The 19,719-nt window shown below is 42.5% G+C and overlaps 1 protein-coding gene across 3 annotated transcripts in view; it reads left to right on the top strand.

Moving 5' to 3' along the window:
- Window positions 1-19,397, top strand: part of IFITM10 (interferon induced transmembrane protein 10) — a 38,603-nt gene extending 19,206 nt beyond the window's left edge. For all 3 annotated transcript variants that reach the window (XM_048486753.1, XM_048486754.1, XM_048486755.1), the window contains exon 3: window positions 18,366-19,397. In XM_048486753.1, the coding sequence (XP_048342710.1) occupies window positions 18,366-18,515 (150 nt within the window). In that variant the 3' untranslated portion in view covers window positions 18,516-19,397. The remainder of the gene's footprint in view (window positions 1-18,365) is intronic.
- Window positions 19,398-19,719: the final 322 nt, after the last annotated feature.

Genomic DNA, 19,719 nt, shown 5'->3' with positions numbered 1-19,719 from the left:
AGATTCTCAGTGAAGATAAACAGCTGCCAGGTTCTCAGGACTATTCCCTTTGAAGCACAAGGACATGCAGAACTCTGAAGAGCATCAAGATTTCCAGGAGGTAGCAAGGCAAGTATAGGCAGATGAATCAAGAATGAGGCTCCTGTTAGTTATTATGAGAATGGCTCTGCTTGTACATTGCCAATGATAGGGAGGGTTCATCATTCACAAACCACTGCAATTGGATTAAGTGGTTGTTTCAGCTTTTGTGGGGCTTGGCAGGCCTGAAATAGGAGGTTGGCTTAAGTGTGGGGAGGAATTTTATGGGGAAGCAAGCACTCAAGCTGAGAAAACTTCCAAGAATAGCCTGTGCTGCATAAGAACTGGGAGGCAGATTCTTACTTGCCAGAGGATCCAGGCAGATTATAGACATTGTGTGCTACCTCTTATGTGGTGATAGTCATTGCCAACACAGAACCAATGATGATCTTTTGACCTCTGGGATTAGCCACAGCTACATCCACAAGGCAAAGATTCTCCATGTTCCTGTCATCACTGTCAGAAATGCAGAGGTGTTTGCACTGACAATTCACCCAAAAGAGTGGCATAAGCTCAAACCCCCAGCATCAGCATTCTGCCAGACAAAGGCTGGGAGGAAGCCAGCCAATATCAACTATGCCCCTGGCCTGCCCCAGAATACCCCCAGCCATGCTGGCACAGCTTTTTGTGCTGGCAGGTCTAGACAAGGGCAGTGGCTTTCAAGTCCGGCATCACAGAACAGTACAAAACTCAGCTGCCAGAATAAGTAACCCCCATCAGCACATTTGACCCTTGCGCCAGTGGGATGGTCACCCGTGCCAGCAGAGGAGTGCACCAGCATCAGAGGGAGATTAAACCTCCCCCCAGATGAGGCTATCCATGTGTCAGGGTTTCCCAGTACCTACTCATACACAGACACATACAGAGCCCAGTTTCCACAGTCAACGTTGTATTCTAGAAGTCAGGCACAAAAGTTCCAGCACTCACAGCAACAAGGCCAAGGGTCAAGCAAATACACAAGTCCAAAGATTCAGACCAAGGTCAAGACAGAGCAGATAATTTAAAGCTACCACCACAAGGTCAACAACTATTCAGCTGTGTTACTTCCATGCAGCTATGTCCTTTTCAGCTGCTTATAAAAGCAAGGCTTCTCAGAGGGCCTATATAACATCAAACACCAGCTGGCTGCCTCAGACCTGCTCCTGCAAATAATCCTTGCTGGCCCTGCAGGCCCTGCGCCGGGCTGCCAGGCACATAATCTTCTGGCTGTAGGGCCCCCGCATGTTCTCCTCATCCTCCTCTGTTCCTGAAGCTCTGGGGATGAGGGAGGTGAGCAGGTTTGCATCTGGCTTTCCACAGCTCACTCAGAGCTGGAGGGTTGTGCAGTCGCTGCTCTGGTTTCTGGCTGTGGGTTCATGTCTGACCTCACAGGGGCTGATTCTCCCCATAACACTTTTACTATTGGCTGTGAACAGGAGCCAGGGCTTTCTGCAGACTCTTCATCACACAAGAACTCAATACTTTCTGGACTCAGCTGGTCCATGACACTGTGATACAAATTGAACTAAACTAAATGTGTGCCAACAAACAGATGGAGGAAGATTTTGAGTACATAATAAGAAATATTCATGGTCAACATGGGAAGTGTAGATGAAAACTTGAATGTGAAAACCTTGGCTTCATAAATTGCAGGGCAGCCATGCTAATCCCCTGATAAGTTGCATAGCAGGATTAAGGAATCTTTGGGTCTCTGTTGATGGTTGAGTCTATGTGGCATGAAGATGAATAAAATCCTGGGCAAAATCTGCCCCCCCCCCCAACTAGCATTGTTCTAAGTACCAAACCAGGATCAAAGAAAAATTCTGTACAGACGCACACTAAGAAGCCAGAAAGAGCTGGAAAGAAGGAAGCAGAAAAGGCTGAGTGTCCATCGTCAGCTATTTGGCAAAGATTTAAGTGTTGAAGTCATCATGGGCCTTGAAAACAGAGACAAGGAGTTGGAAGGTGATGAATTATAAGAGGAAGCCAAGAAAGAATCTGGGAAGACTGGCCAGTTTCTGGAGATAGGTATTAAAGAGTAGGAGATGAAAATGAGCATTAGCACAAGATTTGTGGGTAAATTGCATGGAGGAGGTAAGTTTCCTCCAGGTGCAGTTTCATTGATAGGTGTTTGTACAGATGACTAGCAAGTACAACAGAATGGAAAAATGTAAGTAACCTAAGGTGGCTGCTTGTACCATCTGGTGTTTCCTTGCTGAATTTTAATAAATAACTGAAGTTTATCAGAAGAGAAGATAATGATTTGTTTTTGCCATTTCAGGGGCAGAAAGTTACACAATGTGGAACTAGCCTATAGAATTCATTGCAACAATAGATGGTGAAGACTACTGTTTCACGCGATTTTAACCAGGTTTCAAAAAACTGTGCTAAAAATACATCCTCTGCATTCAGAATTAATATGTCTCTGGTGAACAGATGTTGGTGACAAACAGTAGAGAGTGGTTCTCTCTATCCTGCCCTCACCAAGTTGTTTTCATTGGTGCCACCCTTGGAGGCAAAAATGTTGAACTAGATGAACGTGACCCTTGATCTTATCTCCCGAGCGTGTTCTGTTGTTTTAAACATTTTTGGTCCCATGCATTTTAGCCCAGCAGTTGAAGAGTATAGCAAGAATATTTTGTGCAAACCTTGGATCTGTCTGGGTAAGGAAAAACAGGACATTCTATTCCATTTTATTCCATCTGGTTCTGGTTCTTCATTCTGAGAAATTCCTGTCTGGCACTAAAACACTGAGCTGGACATGAAAGGGTCTTGTTCAGATGTGTCTTTGCATTTTAAACAAGATGTAAATTTCATCAAACAAAATTTGATAGTTTTCTTCTATTTGCTGATCTCTTTTGAAAATCACACCAAAGGCAATATTCTGGAAGCTGGATTTCCCAGAGGCTTTGCTCTGGTTTATTTAATGAACAGGGCCTTTTTAGAAATTCTGGGTCTAGATTTTTCACACCATCTGGCTGGCTAGAAGCTCTTGGGAAACGTTTGGCCTCAGGACTCTGCCTCAGCTCCCCATCTTATCCTCCTTGTCTTATTAATACATTATTAGGATAAATATATTGGATTTTTAAATAAAACTTGGTAACTGTCCCAAATACGTAATTTTGGTTATTTGAAGTCATTTCAAGTTTTAAAAGAGAGTGATTTAAAAATCTCTCTCAACTCACTTTGTGCAACACCATTTGAAAGGTACTGGACATTAGAAGAGTGCTCAGCTCAAAACAAAAACTTCCTCATAAACTGAGCATTGCACAGCATGGCAGAGCCTGAGACCTTACACATACATTGGCACCAGCAAGAGGTTCCAGTTTAGAGAACCAAGAATATGTTTGTTTGCATGTATACAGTTTCTTGCTTCATGGTGAGAAGACATGGAAACAAATTCAACGTATAGCAGATGTACTGGTTTCTTATCACAGAGAGAGATACACACAGAGAACTGCTTGCAGCACCCTGTGGAGGGGGCTTTTGTTGTTTGGATTCACTTTAGGCTCTATAAGAATGGCCCACAGTGGCAGGAATACAAGAGATGGGGGGGGGGTCCCATATCATATTACCAGTATCCTGCTTAGCTTAACTGGAAATGATGTTCCATCAGCCCTAGCTAAGGAGTCTAACCTTTGTTGTTATTTAGCAGCACTTTTCCTGCAAGGAAAATCAAAAGAAATCTTGGGCTGATTTTTCACAATGAAATTGTTCTTCTGTTGCCGTGGGGAATGCCCTGGTGCAATTGGGAGTTCTTCATGGTGCCTGGTGCTGCTGCGTGGCTGCCACGTTTTTGCCCTGGTGCAGCCCCGCAGCATTGGCTTTGCTCCACGAATGTCTTGAACTGCAAAGGTTGAGTTTCTTTTGAAATACCCCTTTGTTGCACCGGAGGCTTCCGCTGCCGTGGGAGAAACCTTGAGCAGAAAAGTGGTGTGTGCAGACACCGTGAACGGAAGGGTGGCGATTCTCTTGCACACGCAATGATTTTAGATTTAGATTTTAGATGGAGGGGGGGTGGAAGACAGTGATTCTGTCACACACACAAGGATTTTAGACAGTGGGGAGCTGAGGGTGCTGATTCTCAGTGCCTGTTTTGTGTTCAGAGTCATTTAAAACTAAAATAGTGAAAGTGAATTGGGGAGGGAATGGTGGGAGATTCAGCCAATCAGAATGTGGGAAACGGAGGCTCATTCCGCACATGCAGAATAATGCACTTTCAAACTGCTTTCAATGCTCTTTGAAGCTGTGCGGAATGGCAAAATCCACTTGCAAACAGTTGTGAAAGTGGTTTGAAAACGCATTATTTTGCGTGTGCGGAAGGGGCCAGAGATTGTCTGCGAATGCATAGAAGACATTGCAAAAAAGCTCACGGTGCAAATGGAGAAGCACTGGGCTCATGAAGAAACATTTGGGGCATAACGTGCCGGCCCTGCCCCGAATCCCATGAAGAACTGGGGAGCAGTGAAGAATCAACAGCGGGGCAAGAAGTGCCGTGGCAGGCATGCTCCCCGGATCTACCAAGGGGCATTTTGACTGTGATAAATCGGCCTTGTAGTACTTTTTGTAGACTAGGATCTAGTTCATCTTGTTCAAGGGAGGCAAAAGAAATACTAATGGAAATAAGACAAAGCCCAAATGTATACAAAATAAACATAGTGACTATTCATAGCAACAGTAGCAGTAATAATGCAATCTTGTTAGAATTGCTAAGCTAATTTAACATATGTAGTGTGCAAAGAAGTCATAATTGCTACCGAGCCCAAAGCACAGTGTCACACTTCCTGAAAAGAAATCACATTTATGTACTTATGCTCTTCTGTATAGATGCTGACAAGTTTGTCATATGCAGACATCAGGAGAGCATAGCTGATGTTCTCATAGGTTTGAGAATGAACAGAAGAAAGAGCCCCTGATGGTATAGAGGAAATTAATAGTTCCTTTAACTGTTCTGCCTAAGTGAATATAGGGATGAAGCTGGGCTTGTTTGCAGGGTCTAATTCTTCGGTGGACTAATGAAACTTGCTGTAAACGAAAAGCTTACAACTCAACTTCTGTGAGAGATGAATGTCATTATCCAGGTTAGGATGTAGACAGGGGCGTAATGCCCATTGGGCAAGGTGGGCAGCTGCCCAGGGCACCACCTTGTGGGGGGCATCAAAATGCAGGGTTCGTTTTTGGGTATTTTAGTGGTTTTCCATTTTTGGCCTGCAGGGGTGCAGCTTTTAGGCTAGCAGCACCAGACTGTCCTTATGCTACCCCCCAAGTTTGGTGAGGCTTGGTTCAGGGAGTCCAAAGTTATGGACTCCCAAAGGGGGTGCCCCCATCCCCCATTGTTTCCAATGGGAGCTAATAGGAGATGTGGGCTACAGTTTTGAGGATCTATAACTTTGGCCCCCCTGAACCAAACTGCACCAAACCTGGGGGGGTATCATGGGGGGGCATCCAACTCAGGTTTTGCCCAGGGCTACAGTTAGCCTTGTTGTGCCCCTGGATGTAGATGATTCGTGGTGTGTTGGACTAGTTTGAGCTGAGTGCTATAGGTGGTAACGTGTGGTGTTCAGTCTTTGGGGGTATGTCTTGTGCTAGGCTTCTTCATTGGGTGGGTATTGTAGTTTGAATGCTACCTGTTACAGATGCTGCAAGTGTGAGTCCCTGGGCTATTCCACATGCCAAACTTATCCCTGCTTTTCTCAGCAGTCAGTCTGCAAGCATTTGAATCAGCTTGAGAAAATCATTCCACATGCATTCCACATGCATGCCCTTTCCTCTGAACCCCTTCTGCTCTGGAGTTGACATATTTCTTCTGCACATGGCCAAATAGACTAGAATATTCAGCAAAGGTGCTAGGTGTTGTCACTAGGATCACTAGTGGGGTCAAAGCACCAACCCCCGCCCCTTTAAATATTTTTCATATGGAATGTAGTTCTACTGCACAGAAATGCTAGAGGCATTTCCTCCTTCACCAAAACTGTTATCACTGGCACTTCTCTGTTTACTGACTGGATAATCAGCACATATGTGGAAGGGTTGGAGAAGAGAATGCTTATCAAAATAGCCCCTGACTGTGCATTAACCATAGTCATTTTGAATAATATGTGAAGCAAAACTCTTTCAATAAGTAGTAGCAATTAACAGACACAGCCTCCTACAGAGTGGCCAGCACAAGCTGCTTTCCTCTCACACCATTTTTTTATTGTTTTTAAAGGACAAGTTTAGTAACAATGCTGATGGGAAGACAAATGCACATGTGGAGGAGTCAGGGAACACAATCCTAAAGAAAATGGCTCCTGAGAGGACATTGACTGGTGCCATTTTAAATAGTATGAATTATTGCCTCTAACACCAAGAAAGTGATTTTATTTTCCCTTTTAAAAAATCAACAATAAAATATTACTACATTGCTGGGGTACTGAAGCAACAGTTTTAGCCGGTTCTCTGAATTCTCAGCTTTCTTTTTTTAAAACAACAACAAGTTTCTAGCTCCTTCTGTCATGGTGATGTGCCTTTTCCCTTATGTCTCTTCTAGGATAGACACTAGAGACTTACTTTTTTTTTTAAGGAAGCTGGGAATTCAGGGAATCTACTAAGACTATTAGTTCAATGCTCCAAAGATCTAGCGATATTTTATTATCTTAAAACTAAACTTGCCAGACCATAAACCTGGCCAGATCACAGGAGTGATTCTGAAAAAATGTCTGTGCTGGTCATTTTTCACAATTGTATGGCTTTCTAGTCAGTTTCACAGCAGTGACATTGATCATTCAAGCCGATTCCTCAGCATTTGATCACTAACCTTTCACTTTTAAAATTATTTTTAAAGGAACAGAAAGTCCAAGGTGGAGGGGATGGGGACAGTAATAGGGGGAAATGGAATCAATTGGAGAGATTAGATGTGGGTGTGGGTGGACCTCAATGAATGGTGAAAAAACCTAGAACAGAGCATTTCCGCACACTGAGTTAAGGCAACTCAGATTTGGCTTGAGGAAAAAAAAGCTTGTGATAAAAGTGCTCATTAAAAAGCTGGAGAAAATCTGAGGAAAAATCAAAGCTGCTTCTTTAAGGGGCAAAACACTTGCAGAAAACGAGTCATAGTAATTCAGTGTCAAAACCAACCAAAAAATCACACTTGTGCAATAGGCCCCATTGAAGGAACCGAAATAAATGTGATTGTATACTAAGGACTGAGTGTAGCAAGTGGCTCTTGCGGTGTCTCCTGAGTAATAGTTGAAAGCATGTAAATACATACAGTGGTCAGAGGGGTTCTGGTACAAGGTGGAGCTTATAAGTACATTGTGGAATTGTACAGAAATGTCTAGAAAGCTGGGCCTCCTGTGTAAATTTGTCCAGGTTCAGTCTGATTGGCACATTATGTTGTTGATCTTGGAGGAAATTTTAAGAGCTTCCTTCCTGTGGGCCAATGTGGTGAAAATATCAGTATATCTCAGAGACATTTTCAGGACATGTGGTTCGGAGGTGCTACTTGAAACTCTAATAGGTCGCCATACTGTGGAAGCTTCTTGTGGCAATACCCTTACCCTAAAGAGACAAGTTGTGTGAAGATAGTGGAGTTTTACAAAGATGGTTCCATTGTCATGCCCACCCTGAGGTCATCAGGAAGTAGCAGCACTTGCTATACAATCTCAGCTGTACTGAACAAGATCCCTTGTATAACCCTAGCAAAAAAATTCTGACCATCGATGAGCTGACTGACAAACAAGGGGCAATTATAACAAACAAATTGAACTCTGAATGGGAAACTGAGAGGCAGTTCTCCAAAATGTTACAAGATAACTGCCTAGTTTTGACTTGAAAGCCTTTCAAGATTTTGGCCAAATTTATATTTCAAACCTTATGAGCGCCTTCTTCTCTTAAGAGCTTCCTAAAGGACCTGCTTAAAGTATGTTCCAATAAGAACATAAGAACTATCTTTTTGGCAGCAATGTTCTCAAACATGTTCTCCACAAGCAGTTGTTGCTGCTGACCGCTAGGACGTTGCACAAGAGTTTTTGTTCAGGAGGATTCTCTTTTGATTGCTCCTGTGTTGACTGGACTAGTTTTTTTTTACTACATTGATTAGTTCTGACTGTTGCTTTAATGGTAATAATGGAATGACATTTTGTTGCTGCAAACCAACTTAATTAAAGTAAGACAAAGTAGGATAGATTTTTAGAAAGAATGTGTGGAGAGTCACATGTGGAGTGCCTCCTGATTTATTCTATGAGACAGCAGGTGCCCCTGACAGGTGCCATGGAGAATCCCTACATGCTCATTAAGTTTTCCCCTTCCTAAAAGAAAATGAGAATTGTTCACAATTTTGAATACACTGGATTACTGTCCCCAGCATAACTGTTCCATTTATCTCTAGGTAGACAGGACTATTTCAGGTAGATGGAGGCCATGAACAGAAGTATGTTAGTAGACATTGAGAATCTGCCGAGAGGGGATCTAATGCTGCATTTTGGGTAGATAACAACTACTCCACAAGTAAGCGCTGCAGAAACATTACGTATGCTCAGCTTTGGGGACAAGATGTCTACCCTGTGCCAGGAAAACAAAACCTTCCTGGTTGAAATACCATGATCCCCTTTATTGATCCTTATGCAACAGCAGCAAAGATAGGAACAGCAGTACCAGGCTAAATGAGAGCAGGGAGGAAAAATAGTTGTATCTTGAGGGAAGCCACTAAGCAGGAGTTCTGTATAATGCAAGATAGCTGCTGTGAATCTATTCAAGCACAAAACTATCACTGACACAGTCTCCAGAATGATAAGCGAACAAGTGGTCTGTTCTTTCAAACTAAAATAAGTGCTTCATCGTACCTTCTAAGAGACTAAAAACTCATTCTCTCAAAACGTATTTTGTGCTATTGTCATTCTACCCACACAAGCAACTGTGTGAAAATGAGGGGTTAGGACTCCTGCAGCTTAAGTGTTGCGCAGAAGAGAGAATTCCACGAGGTGAATCTTCTCATTCCTACATGACAAGCTGACATGTCTTTTTGTGCATAATTATTAAAGCCACTGCAAGCCTGTTTGTCTTTGTATCAGACCAATCCAAGACACCCACTGTGTGATGCTGCCAGGAACGATGCAAAGATCTGCTCTCATGAATCCATGGGTGGCAAAACAGCAGTCACCCAAGACAGTAACAGTGTGACACCAGTAATGCAGTGCTTTGGTCCTGTGTCAGAGAAATGCAGCAGCAGCTGCTGCTTTACCTATATTGCCAGTGAGCTTGAGGGAAGGATGAATGAAAGATCTCTCTACAGCAGTTTCTATGACAAGAGCCAACCTATATTTATTTAATGTGGGTTGCCAGAAGGATATGTTAAAGTACCCAAGGTATTGTCGGCTTGATTAAACAGTGTCTGCTTTCTCTGTAATCCCTGCTGATTCTCTGCAGTGATTCACAAAGCATTAAAACATTCAGTGTGCCAGATAATCCATGTTAATCTTTAGAAGAATAGAAAAAGGGAGCAGTATGAGAAAGGGGATGGAAAAATCAAGAGGAAAAGGGGGAACCAAGTATATGCTAGGGTTCCTGGGAAATAGATACTGTATCCACTTTTACAAAGATGGTCTAATCAGTTGTGTCCTGCAAGACATTAATAGATTGGGGTGCCCCCCCCAAAAAAAGTGTTTTGTCCTTGGAGCTTCCAAGAACTTGGTTGGTCTGCCTGCCTCTCCAAAAATCAGCCAGCAACAGTTTTGAAATAGCTTCGGGGCACCACTTCTTGGCATCAGAACAGCTGTGAGTGCTGATGCTGAGTGATGTACTAAAGTCCCCCTTAGATAGCAGCTGTGATGGCAGTGAGGTATAGAAAGAAGGGAAGTGTTAGGAAGAGAAAACAGGGAAAGAAGGAAGGGGAGATTAAGGACATTTAATAGACAACAAGGAGAAAGGGTCATTTCACATACTGTGGAGCAGCAAATCTGAGGTGTCCACCAAATGTACACTCACAAAGGATTTGCAACCAAATCAAGCTGTCTGATGAACATACCTGTATGACATATGTGTTTCTAGGCATCTACTTGTCTCTTTCACACATTACATTTTCATGGTTGAAAAATCATAGGTGTACATCTAAAAATGTAATGTGTGAAGAAGCAGGTAGCAAGAACTCATTCATCCACAAGTAGCTTCCCTACATAAGCAAAATAATTCAATGACAGCAGCACTAAACACTGATGACAGTCATCACAGATGAAACATAACAGGCAGACCTTTTGAATTACTTCAACACAACACTTTTTTCTGCAATTCAGATGTTCAGTTGGAAATTATTTAAAGGTGATGTAACCCTACTATGTCAGAGGTTCTCAGCTTTGTTGTGCATTCAGGCCCTTTTGGGATTTTAAGAAAGAGTGGTTGGTAGCCACAAAATGTCTCCAAGTAGATAGGGGAAATTACAAAATAGCTATTATACAGCATGGATATTTGATTTGTGGAACAAATTTCCATTTCCAAAGGAAGGGGAAGGTTTGGTCCTGCTATTGATACAGGGAGATATTGCCAAGATTAGAGACACAAGAAAGTCTAGGGCCAAATTAAGGGTGCATAGTTGTGATGTACCCACCCAGGATGAGCTAAGTGTTCTCCTAATTAGTTTGCCAGTATGGAGCAACCCCAAACTTCCTGTTTTTCCCCTGTTCCATTTCACACTCATTTCCTTTAAACCAGACATGGCTTTTCATAACCCACAGTCAAAACCTGTGCTGTAATCTATGAAACACAAGCTAGTTTTCTTCTGAAATTCTCTTGTATGCTCCAGTAGCCAGTGTAACTTTGTAATATGATCTCTAGTGCCTCCTTCTTTTCTGAATCCAGCCTGAACATCTGGTATTTCTCATTCCATACATGGCAACAGTCATTGTTATAAGATTTTGAGCATCACTGTACACACTTGAGAAGTCAATCCATTGGTCCTATCATTGCTGCAGTCTTTTACATCTCTTTTTTTCCCCACAATTGGGATGTAATTTGAGCATTTCCAGACTGTGGCATATTCTTGTCAAGATTTTGATGGACTGTATTTCTGTGGCTTGAAATAATTCTTCATATCCCATCTGCTCTGGGTGATTTGTTTCTCCCAGTTGCTCTCAATGCTGCTTTCACTTCACTTTCTAAAAACTGTAGATTTTTCTTCAAAAGAGTCTTCTTGGAAGGAATCTGTCATCCTTTCATCTCTTCTGTATAGTTCTTCAGTGCGTTCCCATCTTTTCATTATTTTGTCCTATTCAGTTAATGTATTTCCATGTTGATGCCTAACCATGCTTCAAATTTCCCTTTGATTTCTTGGTTCTTGTGGAACAGATCCCTTGTTCTTCTTCTTTTGTTGTTTTCTTGTTTCTTTACGCTGGTTATTATAATAGTTCTCTTTATCTCTATGTGGCTCAAATCCCCACTGAGTCACAAAACCTGCTGTGTCCTCTTGGGCTAGTTTACCTCACAGAAGTGTTTTCAGGATAAAAGGAAGGCCATATTAAGGATGAAAAAAATGTAAGAAAATATGTCAGTTCCAAATGGCAGAGCTGGCATTTGACAAATTCAAATTTCTCCATCAGTTAGTATACTGGTCCTACAACATATTGAATTTCAATGCATATGACTTTCTCTGTACAATCCCACACAAAGGTTTTTACAAACACTTGAGATTTTACCAGTGATATATGTTAGAAACATTTGAAAATGGTGAGTGACTATCCTTATTGAATGAAAATGTTTTCACATTTTCTGTCAAATTTGAAAAGTAGTGGAAAAAATCCCATCTTTCCCTTCTTTCTGTCTCCCCTACCCTCCTGTAAATGCTATTCCCATTTAATTTTGGCAGGCTAGAACATGAAAGTAGAATACCCATATTCTCAAAATATTCCAAAGATCCATTGTTCTAAAAGAGAATTTGCAATTGCAAATTACCCAAGATTTTAAAAACCTGCTTCAGAGCCTGATAAATCCCAGTTCAGGGACTTGGGGACACTACGCTGCAGGTGAAAGTGAAAGGGATCTGAACTGCATACCTGCAATGATGTCTAATTTAAAGAGCAGTTGTTTGGGGGCAGTTAGTAGCACAGAAATGGCAGACCAGAGGAGATCTTTCCCCATATGGTCTATCTCCACAGCAAATTCTCCCCTTGCTTCTTCCATCATGGAAAGTTTCAGTTCAAACGCAGCAGACCTAGGCCGTTTTTTCACGGCAAAATCATACTGATGTTAGCACGGGGAATATCCCAGCGCAGCCTGTAATTCTTCATGGTCCTCAAAGCTGCACTGGGTCTGCCCCTGCATTGCACCGCCATTTCCCCTTTTCCTCTCAGCTTTCAAAACCCACCAAATTGGAGGTTCTTTTGAAATGCCCCTGTGTGAGTCTGCTTGCCTCTGTGTGCTTCTGCTGCCGTGAAAACACCACAGCAGCAGAACACCATTTTTCCCACCTCACTGCTCTGGCCCGTTCCACTAATCAACAGGTGGCGCCCTGCACACACACACACACACACACACACACATGTGTAAAATCTGTGTGCGTTTGAGAGGATCGGTGCCCTTCACACCATTCCTCTGGCTAAAATTCGTGTGCGTTTGAGAGAATAGGCACCCTCTCTCTCCCCTCTCCCCGTCTAAAATCCACAGTTTTCCCCACCCTCGCCCTTCAATGAAAGCCATGTCTCTAAGGAGTTTTGGGTTCAGAGTAATTTAAAACTAAACTAGTGAAAGTGAGTGGGGGAATGGGGGGAGAATCAGCCAATCAGAACGCGGGAAACAGATTGTCCACGCATGCGCAGAAAAGCTTGTGGAAAGCTTGCAGAGGAGCTTGCGACGCAAATGGGAAAGTCCTGGGTTCGCACAGAAACAACTGGGGCATAATGCACCGGCCCTGCCTTGACTCCTGGGAATAACCGGGGAGCCATGGAGAATCAGAAACGGGGGAAAGCGCTGCACGTGAGATCCTGGATCTACCCCGGGGCATTTTGGCCATGCAAAAAAGGCACTAGATAGAGTTAAATACTTCCTTCCAATGCTGCATTTCCCTGATAGAAGAATCCATTGGGATTTTAATGTATATACTTGCATGTGACATATTTTGGTTCTGAGCCTTGTACAGTGCAGTCAACATGAACAATTTTCTTCAATAGAAACTGTGCCAGAGTGCAGGCAGAAAGTTGCATCTGTCACACACAGTATATTTATAAAGGCAATAAGGGGAGCAACTTTTTTGTTTTTTTTAAAGCCACTTATTTAGAATGCTTGGGATGTTGCTGTTAGACCTGAAATAAGCTCCAGGCTTTGGAAATTGGTCAGCCAGAATCAGAAATTGAAGCTTTGGACTTATGGCATTAATTTTTGCTGTGTGCTCTTTGAGCAATGGCAATCACCTAAGGTGGTAAATATCGTGAGATTTATAAAACAGATCATTTGTTCAGTGATGTACGTGAATATTTCTGGAGGTGCTTTATCAATAAAAAGCCTTAAGCACTTTCTCAACCGGTTTTCTATAGGTGGTTTACCACTGCCATCTGGTGCTTACTATGTTGCATTGCAAGTGGACTACAGTTTCTGAAGTGCTAGAGTAGCAAGCCACTGGAATACAAATTCCTTTGTCCCCAGTAAAGGTCAATCCGAGACGCAAGTTAAAGCTGCTTCAATCTCTATGAGTTCCAAATCTCTTCAGTGTGAGAGTGCTGCTGCCCTGACTATTTAGACAGATGAAATTTGTCATGCCAGGAAACGTTGCACCTGGTAAAATTTCTTCTTCTACACAATCTTTCACCTGGTTACCCTTAGAAATGGGTGTATGAGCAGCCACACCAGTCTTTTGCAGCCAGGGAACAATTCGTATTGAAAGGTGTAGGAAGGGGAAAGGAGGAAACCATGAAATGCAGCAGGGGACAGCTGCCTGCCTGAACAGAGGGAATGGGTTGTTTTGCCTGAGATACAAAAAATCCTTTCTCAATTGGATCTGAATCATAGACAGAGAGTAACAAGGGCAAATTGGTTGTGTTGATATACATCAGAACATTAGCCCTGCTGGATCAGGCCAATGATCCATCCAGTTCAGCATTTTTTTCCGCAATGGCCAAACAGATATCCTGCAGTGCCAAGAAGCCAGGCACAGAGGGCAAGGCCTTTTCTTGATGGTACTTTCTGGCACTGGTGTTCAGAGATTTGTTGCCTCTGGACATGGAGGTTCTCTTTGGTCACCATGGCTAGCAGCCACTGGTGGCTATTATCCTTCATGAATCGTGAATAGTGACTGAAGGAAGCCTCCATCTAAAGAGGCAGCAAACCTCTGATGCAACACTGTGTGTGTGGGGGGGGGGGGGAAGGGGGAGATACCTTGGCATTCATGCCCTATTTGTTCAACCCTCCAGGGCAACTGCTTGGCTGCTGTGTGAAACACTTTGCCTGATTAGATGGACCATGGTTTTGATCAGGCAGATTCTGCTAAATATTCTTCTAAATATGAATGCTGGTTGTATCAGCCAGGTTTTCTAAATATTCCTTAGTTCTTTTGTTCTCTGTATTCCCTTTCTCCCAAACTCCTTAGAACCATGGTGGCGAACCTATGGCACTCCAGATGTTCATGGACTACAATTCCCATCAGCCCCTGCCAGCATGGCCAATTGGCCATGCTGGCAGGGGCTGATGGGAATTGTAGTCCATGAACATCTGGAGTGCCATAGGTTCACCACCACTGCCTTAAAATCATAGACCCCAAGGGCCATCAAGCCCAACTTCCTCCAATGCAGGAACACACAATCAAAGCATTCCTGACAGATGGCCACCGAAGCTCTCTTTAAAAACCTCAAAAGAAGGAGGTAGTGCATTCCACTGTCAAACAGCCCTTACTGTCAGGAAGTTTAGGTGGAATCTCTTTTCCTTCACCTTGAACCCATTACTCCTGGTCCTAGTCTCTGGAGCAGCAGAAAACAAGCTTGCTCCCTCACCAACATGACATCCCTTCAAATATCGAAATATGACTATCATGTCACCTCTTAACCTTCTTTTCACCAAACTAAAGATACCCAGCTCCCTAAGTCTCTCCTCGTGGGGCATGGATTCCAGACCTTTTACCATTTTGCCCTCCTTGGGACCTGTTCCTACTTGTCAATATCCTTCTTGAATTGCGGTGCCCAGAATAGTACACAATATTCCAGGTGAGGTCTAACCAATGCAGAATAGAGAGGTACAATTAAATCCCTCGATCTTGACACAACACTCCTATGGATACAGCCCCAAATCACATTGGCTTTCTTGGCATCTGCATCACTGCTGACTCATGTTTAGTTTGTGGTCTACTAAGACTCCCAGATCCCTTTCACATGTAGTGTTGTCAAGCCAGGTATCACCCATCCTATATTTCTGCATTTCATTTTTATTGCTTAAATGTAGTATCTTACATTTGTTGAAATTCATTTTGTTTGTTTTGGCCCAGCTCTCTAATCTTTCCAGGTCATTTTGAATTCTGACTCTGTCCTCTGGGATATTAGCTACCCCTCCTAATTTGGTGTCATCTGCAGATTTGATTAGCATGTCCTTTATTCGATCATCCAAGTTGCTGATAAAAATATTGAATAGCACTGGGCCCAGGACAGAACCCTTAAATTATCTTGTTTGCCTTCTTCTACATTTTTTCAGATTTTAGTAAGGGTGATGTCAAGGTCAATATATCTGTTCAATAATGAGACTCTTCAGTAACAAGACTTAGTATTCAGATGATTTCTGTAATTATAAAACAGCATCCGGGAAAAGCATTTGGACTTCTATTGCCCAAACTAATGGTTAAGCACCAAAACACCTTCCATTATATTGTCATGTCATGTCATGCCACACCACATCAAACACCACCACCCCTGAACGCCAGTTCCCAAGGGGGCTTGGACCTCCTCCAGTCCCACAATCAAGAGACAGTGGACCTTCAATTAGGTCAAAACAACGCACACACCCCAGGGCTGTGGAGGACAGCAGCTTGCAAGTGTTTAACAAGCAAATTAGACTTTGCCTAGGAAATGAAACTGAAGCAGCAGCAGACAGGAAGGAGGGAGGGAGGGAGGGGGGGAAGAGGATTCTATGTCCTGGCCGGGAGACATGGCAGGATCAAACAAGAACTAGGCAGATCATGACAGGTGTGACAATTCTTTAATACCTAAAATGAGAATGAGACCATCCAAGTATGTGGTGACTTGCTTGAACATATTATTTTTGTGTACCTTGATGTTGTTGATCCAGTATGGATTTGTTTCAGATAAGACATAATCTGGTATAGAGTTTGACATAGGCAATTGGATAGCTAGGGAAGCTGTATTAGTGCTCCATTATAGTGTTAGGTACAATAGTTATAGCAGGGCTATGCAGCTTGGGAAGCCCGAGCCAAATGCAGCCTACTAACCACACAGGGTAAGTCACCTGGGACTCAGTAAACCAGAAATTGCAAGAATGGGGTATGGGGATCAAACACCTGTCAAAATACAGTGATCTCTGTTCAGTTTTGTGTGGCACAGGTTTTTCTGGGCTGGTTTATAGCATCCTGCCTCCCAATCTCCATTAAATGATGATGGTTAGCCCTTTGACAGATGATTAATGCATCAGTAGCCACACATCATGTATGCAGTTAATGCACACTCAACAGCTGTCTTTTCTTTTACAGAGTGCTAGTGGAATAATATAGAAATTGCCCTTGGAATTCTCCCCGTAGCAGTCATAGCATCAGCATGTCTATATTAAACATATCATCATGTCAGCATCTTATATACATATGCAAGCGATAACATAGTCTGTTTGCAGGTCCAGAAACATATAGCATGTGTGGTGTATGTATGAGAGAAACACGACTAGTCTGAGAGGCTGTAATGCCTCATTTCAGCAGTCTAAATTAAGTCTATACTTGGACTCACCAGTACAGCACAACTGCATTAGCACACTGTATTATCCAGTGGGGCTATAGTTATGTCAAACTAGATCCAGACATCTATAGAAAGGAGAACTATGTATGCCACTTTGAGCCTCTTAAAAGAAGAAAAGGATAAAAACGTAGTAACTTTACAGTTTGTTTACTGATAAATTATTGCTTGGTGATAGTAAGTTGGCATCTCTTGATAGAGGTCATAAACCTGCAGTCATATTATTCCAGAATACATTGATGTCAAAATGTCTGCTGCAGAATAAGCTGCTTGATTATTCAAACCTTAATGATGCCAATAATGTGCAGGGTTGTATATAAGGGAAAAATGCATTCAGCTGCAGTGTCTATAGATTACATTGCATAGGTGCTGCCACAAAAGGTTTCCATTAGCCTAATCCCATTAATATTAATGCACAGTGAGTTCCCTAAGTGGCTTCTTACCGCAGTGGAGACCTGTGCCAGATTTTGGCAGCTAGTGGGCTGCTGCCGTTTTATTGCCTGAGGTGGAACACACACACACACACTCGTACACATTCACAGGTAAGATCATTAACAAACATGGTGTAAATGACCATGACCCAGATCCAAAAAGATCATTGCCCAGAGTGACATGATTGCTCTTGACTTCAGTCTCTGAACTGCGTGCTGTTGCACCATCATATTCTTTATTCAGAAAAAGCTTTAGAAATTAGCCTTGGTGCAGCCATGTAGCAAACAGCTAAGAGTGCTAAATGTGATGGCTGTTTCAGAATGCTGAAAGTCTTGGCTTCTGTTTTCCTGCTTTCAGGGCTACGTGGTTCTTGCTTATAATTCTGGCACCAGACAGGTAGATATGAGATATGACAGGTATCAAGGAGCTGCAGTTCCTTGGCTTCATACTGATCATATCTTCCCCATTTGATGCCCAATCAATACCCATCTTCTAATGCCCCCATTCCATTTTCTGTGTCCTGTATATGCTGATTTTGCAGGAATTGAGTATCCCTAGGGCAAGTGCCTGTTGCTCTTAGACATGGTCAAAAGAGCAAATTGCATCTGCCTGGTCTACCAGGCAATGCTGTTTATTCACCCATTTCCATTTCATCACGTCAACTGCAGTTCCATGTCCATGGCTGAGAAGAGGACAGTGGTGCTGTTTTGGTCTTTTAAATCAAAAGGGATTGGTTGGGTTCCCGTGTTGTACTTTCCACCCAGAGGAAATAATTCTGCAGCAGTTTATGTAGGAATACATGCCATGTAGCTGCACCAAGGCTAATTTCTAAATCTACAACCTTCAACATTTTTTTGTTTCTGTAAGGGTGGCAGGAGAGTGTTTTGCAGTGTTTTAAGGTTTTGAAATTATCCTTACTAGTTAACTGTGTGTTTATCATGTCTCCATACATTTTTGTTTTTATTTGTTTGATCCCAGGTTCGGGACAAGAAACTCCTCAATGACCTGAATGGTGCTGTCGAAGACGCCAAGACTGCTCGTCTTTTTAACATCACCAGCTCAGCACTAGCCACCTTCTGCATTATCCTTGTCTTCATCTTCCTGCGATATCCGCTCACCGACTATTAGACGTGGCCAGCAATCGCTGCCAAACTTTCCTCCATGCTGGAAGCTGTCATTGAGTTTCCTATAGAATGGACACAAAGAAATTGGCCCTCCCAAATGACTTCCTCTCAAAGGCAAAAAAATGTTCCCAAATAAATCAAAGAAACAAGGACTTTTCCCACACTCCCCCAAGGCCTGACTTGTATGAGAACTTCTGTAGCAGAATTTTACTTTTACATTTTGTACACAAAGTATTTATTTTCGTGACAAAGAACTAGGGTTTGATGGTGAGAAGGAAATGGCGCAGATTATTTAAAGGAGATGGTGAATTGCAACAAAGGAGGAGGATGGGAAGAAGTGGGGGGAAAATACAGGACCATCACTGATCTGAAGAAGATGAGCTGACCAGCTTGAGTGTTGGACTGAGGGGAATGCAGGAGGGCCCTCGTGGGCAAGCTGAACTGCAAACTTACTTTGGATCTCTCCATATACAAATTCAGAGCTCAAGAAAGGGTATAGGGGGAAAAAACTGCTTGCTGCTAAGAGATAGGCATGGCCTTTGCAGAACATATCAGTCGCATTCAGACTGCTTTCAAATTCTGTCTCTTCCACTCTATGTCCCCAAACAGAACATATTTGCCGTGTAGGTTTTGCCTAATTTCATACTGGTTTGAATGATGCCCATACTGGCTTGCAAAAATCTTTAAAATCAGGAAATTTGGATTCTAGAAAGTTTACATAGGCTCTCCTAGCAAACCCTGAACCTTTCAGGGTGAAACACAGAGAAATGTTATTGATCTTTGGAACCTCGTGGAAATACTAAGAATGTAGACGAATTATGGAAAATTTGCATAGATCCTGTATCTCTCTCAACTTCCAATAAAAAAAATACCTCTAACCATCAAATACTGTCTTAGTGAAGACTGTTGGTTTTTGCATTATAAGCCTAATCAGCCACAAGAGAAAGCAGGGCTTGGCTAGCTAATTTATGTTGTTGGTTCTTATTTGTTAAGAAGTCTCTTGCTTTTAAATTGCTTCAGTGGTCAATTTAAACATGATTGTGTATAATTATACTGCAGGGGTAAGTAATTAGTTGTTTGTTACATTTATATGCTCACCTTTCATCTTAGCATCTCAAGACCCAAACTGGTTTCTCTCAGCTTGCCTAATATAAAAATTCCAATCTGTACTTAGTATGCTAACAGGTCAGGGGTATACTTCTAGAGAA

The sequence above is a fragment of the Sphaerodactylus townsendi genome, linkage group LG02, assembly GCF_021028975.2.
Source record: "Sphaerodactylus townsendi isolate TG3544 linkage group LG02, MPM_Stown_v2.3, whole genome shotgun sequence".
NCBI lineage: Eukaryota > Metazoa > Chordata > Lepidosauria > Squamata > Sphaerodactylidae > Sphaerodactylus > Sphaerodactylus townsendi.
Note: the sequence above shows the minus strand (reverse complement) of the source record. Positions and strands in the feature narration are given on the sequence as shown.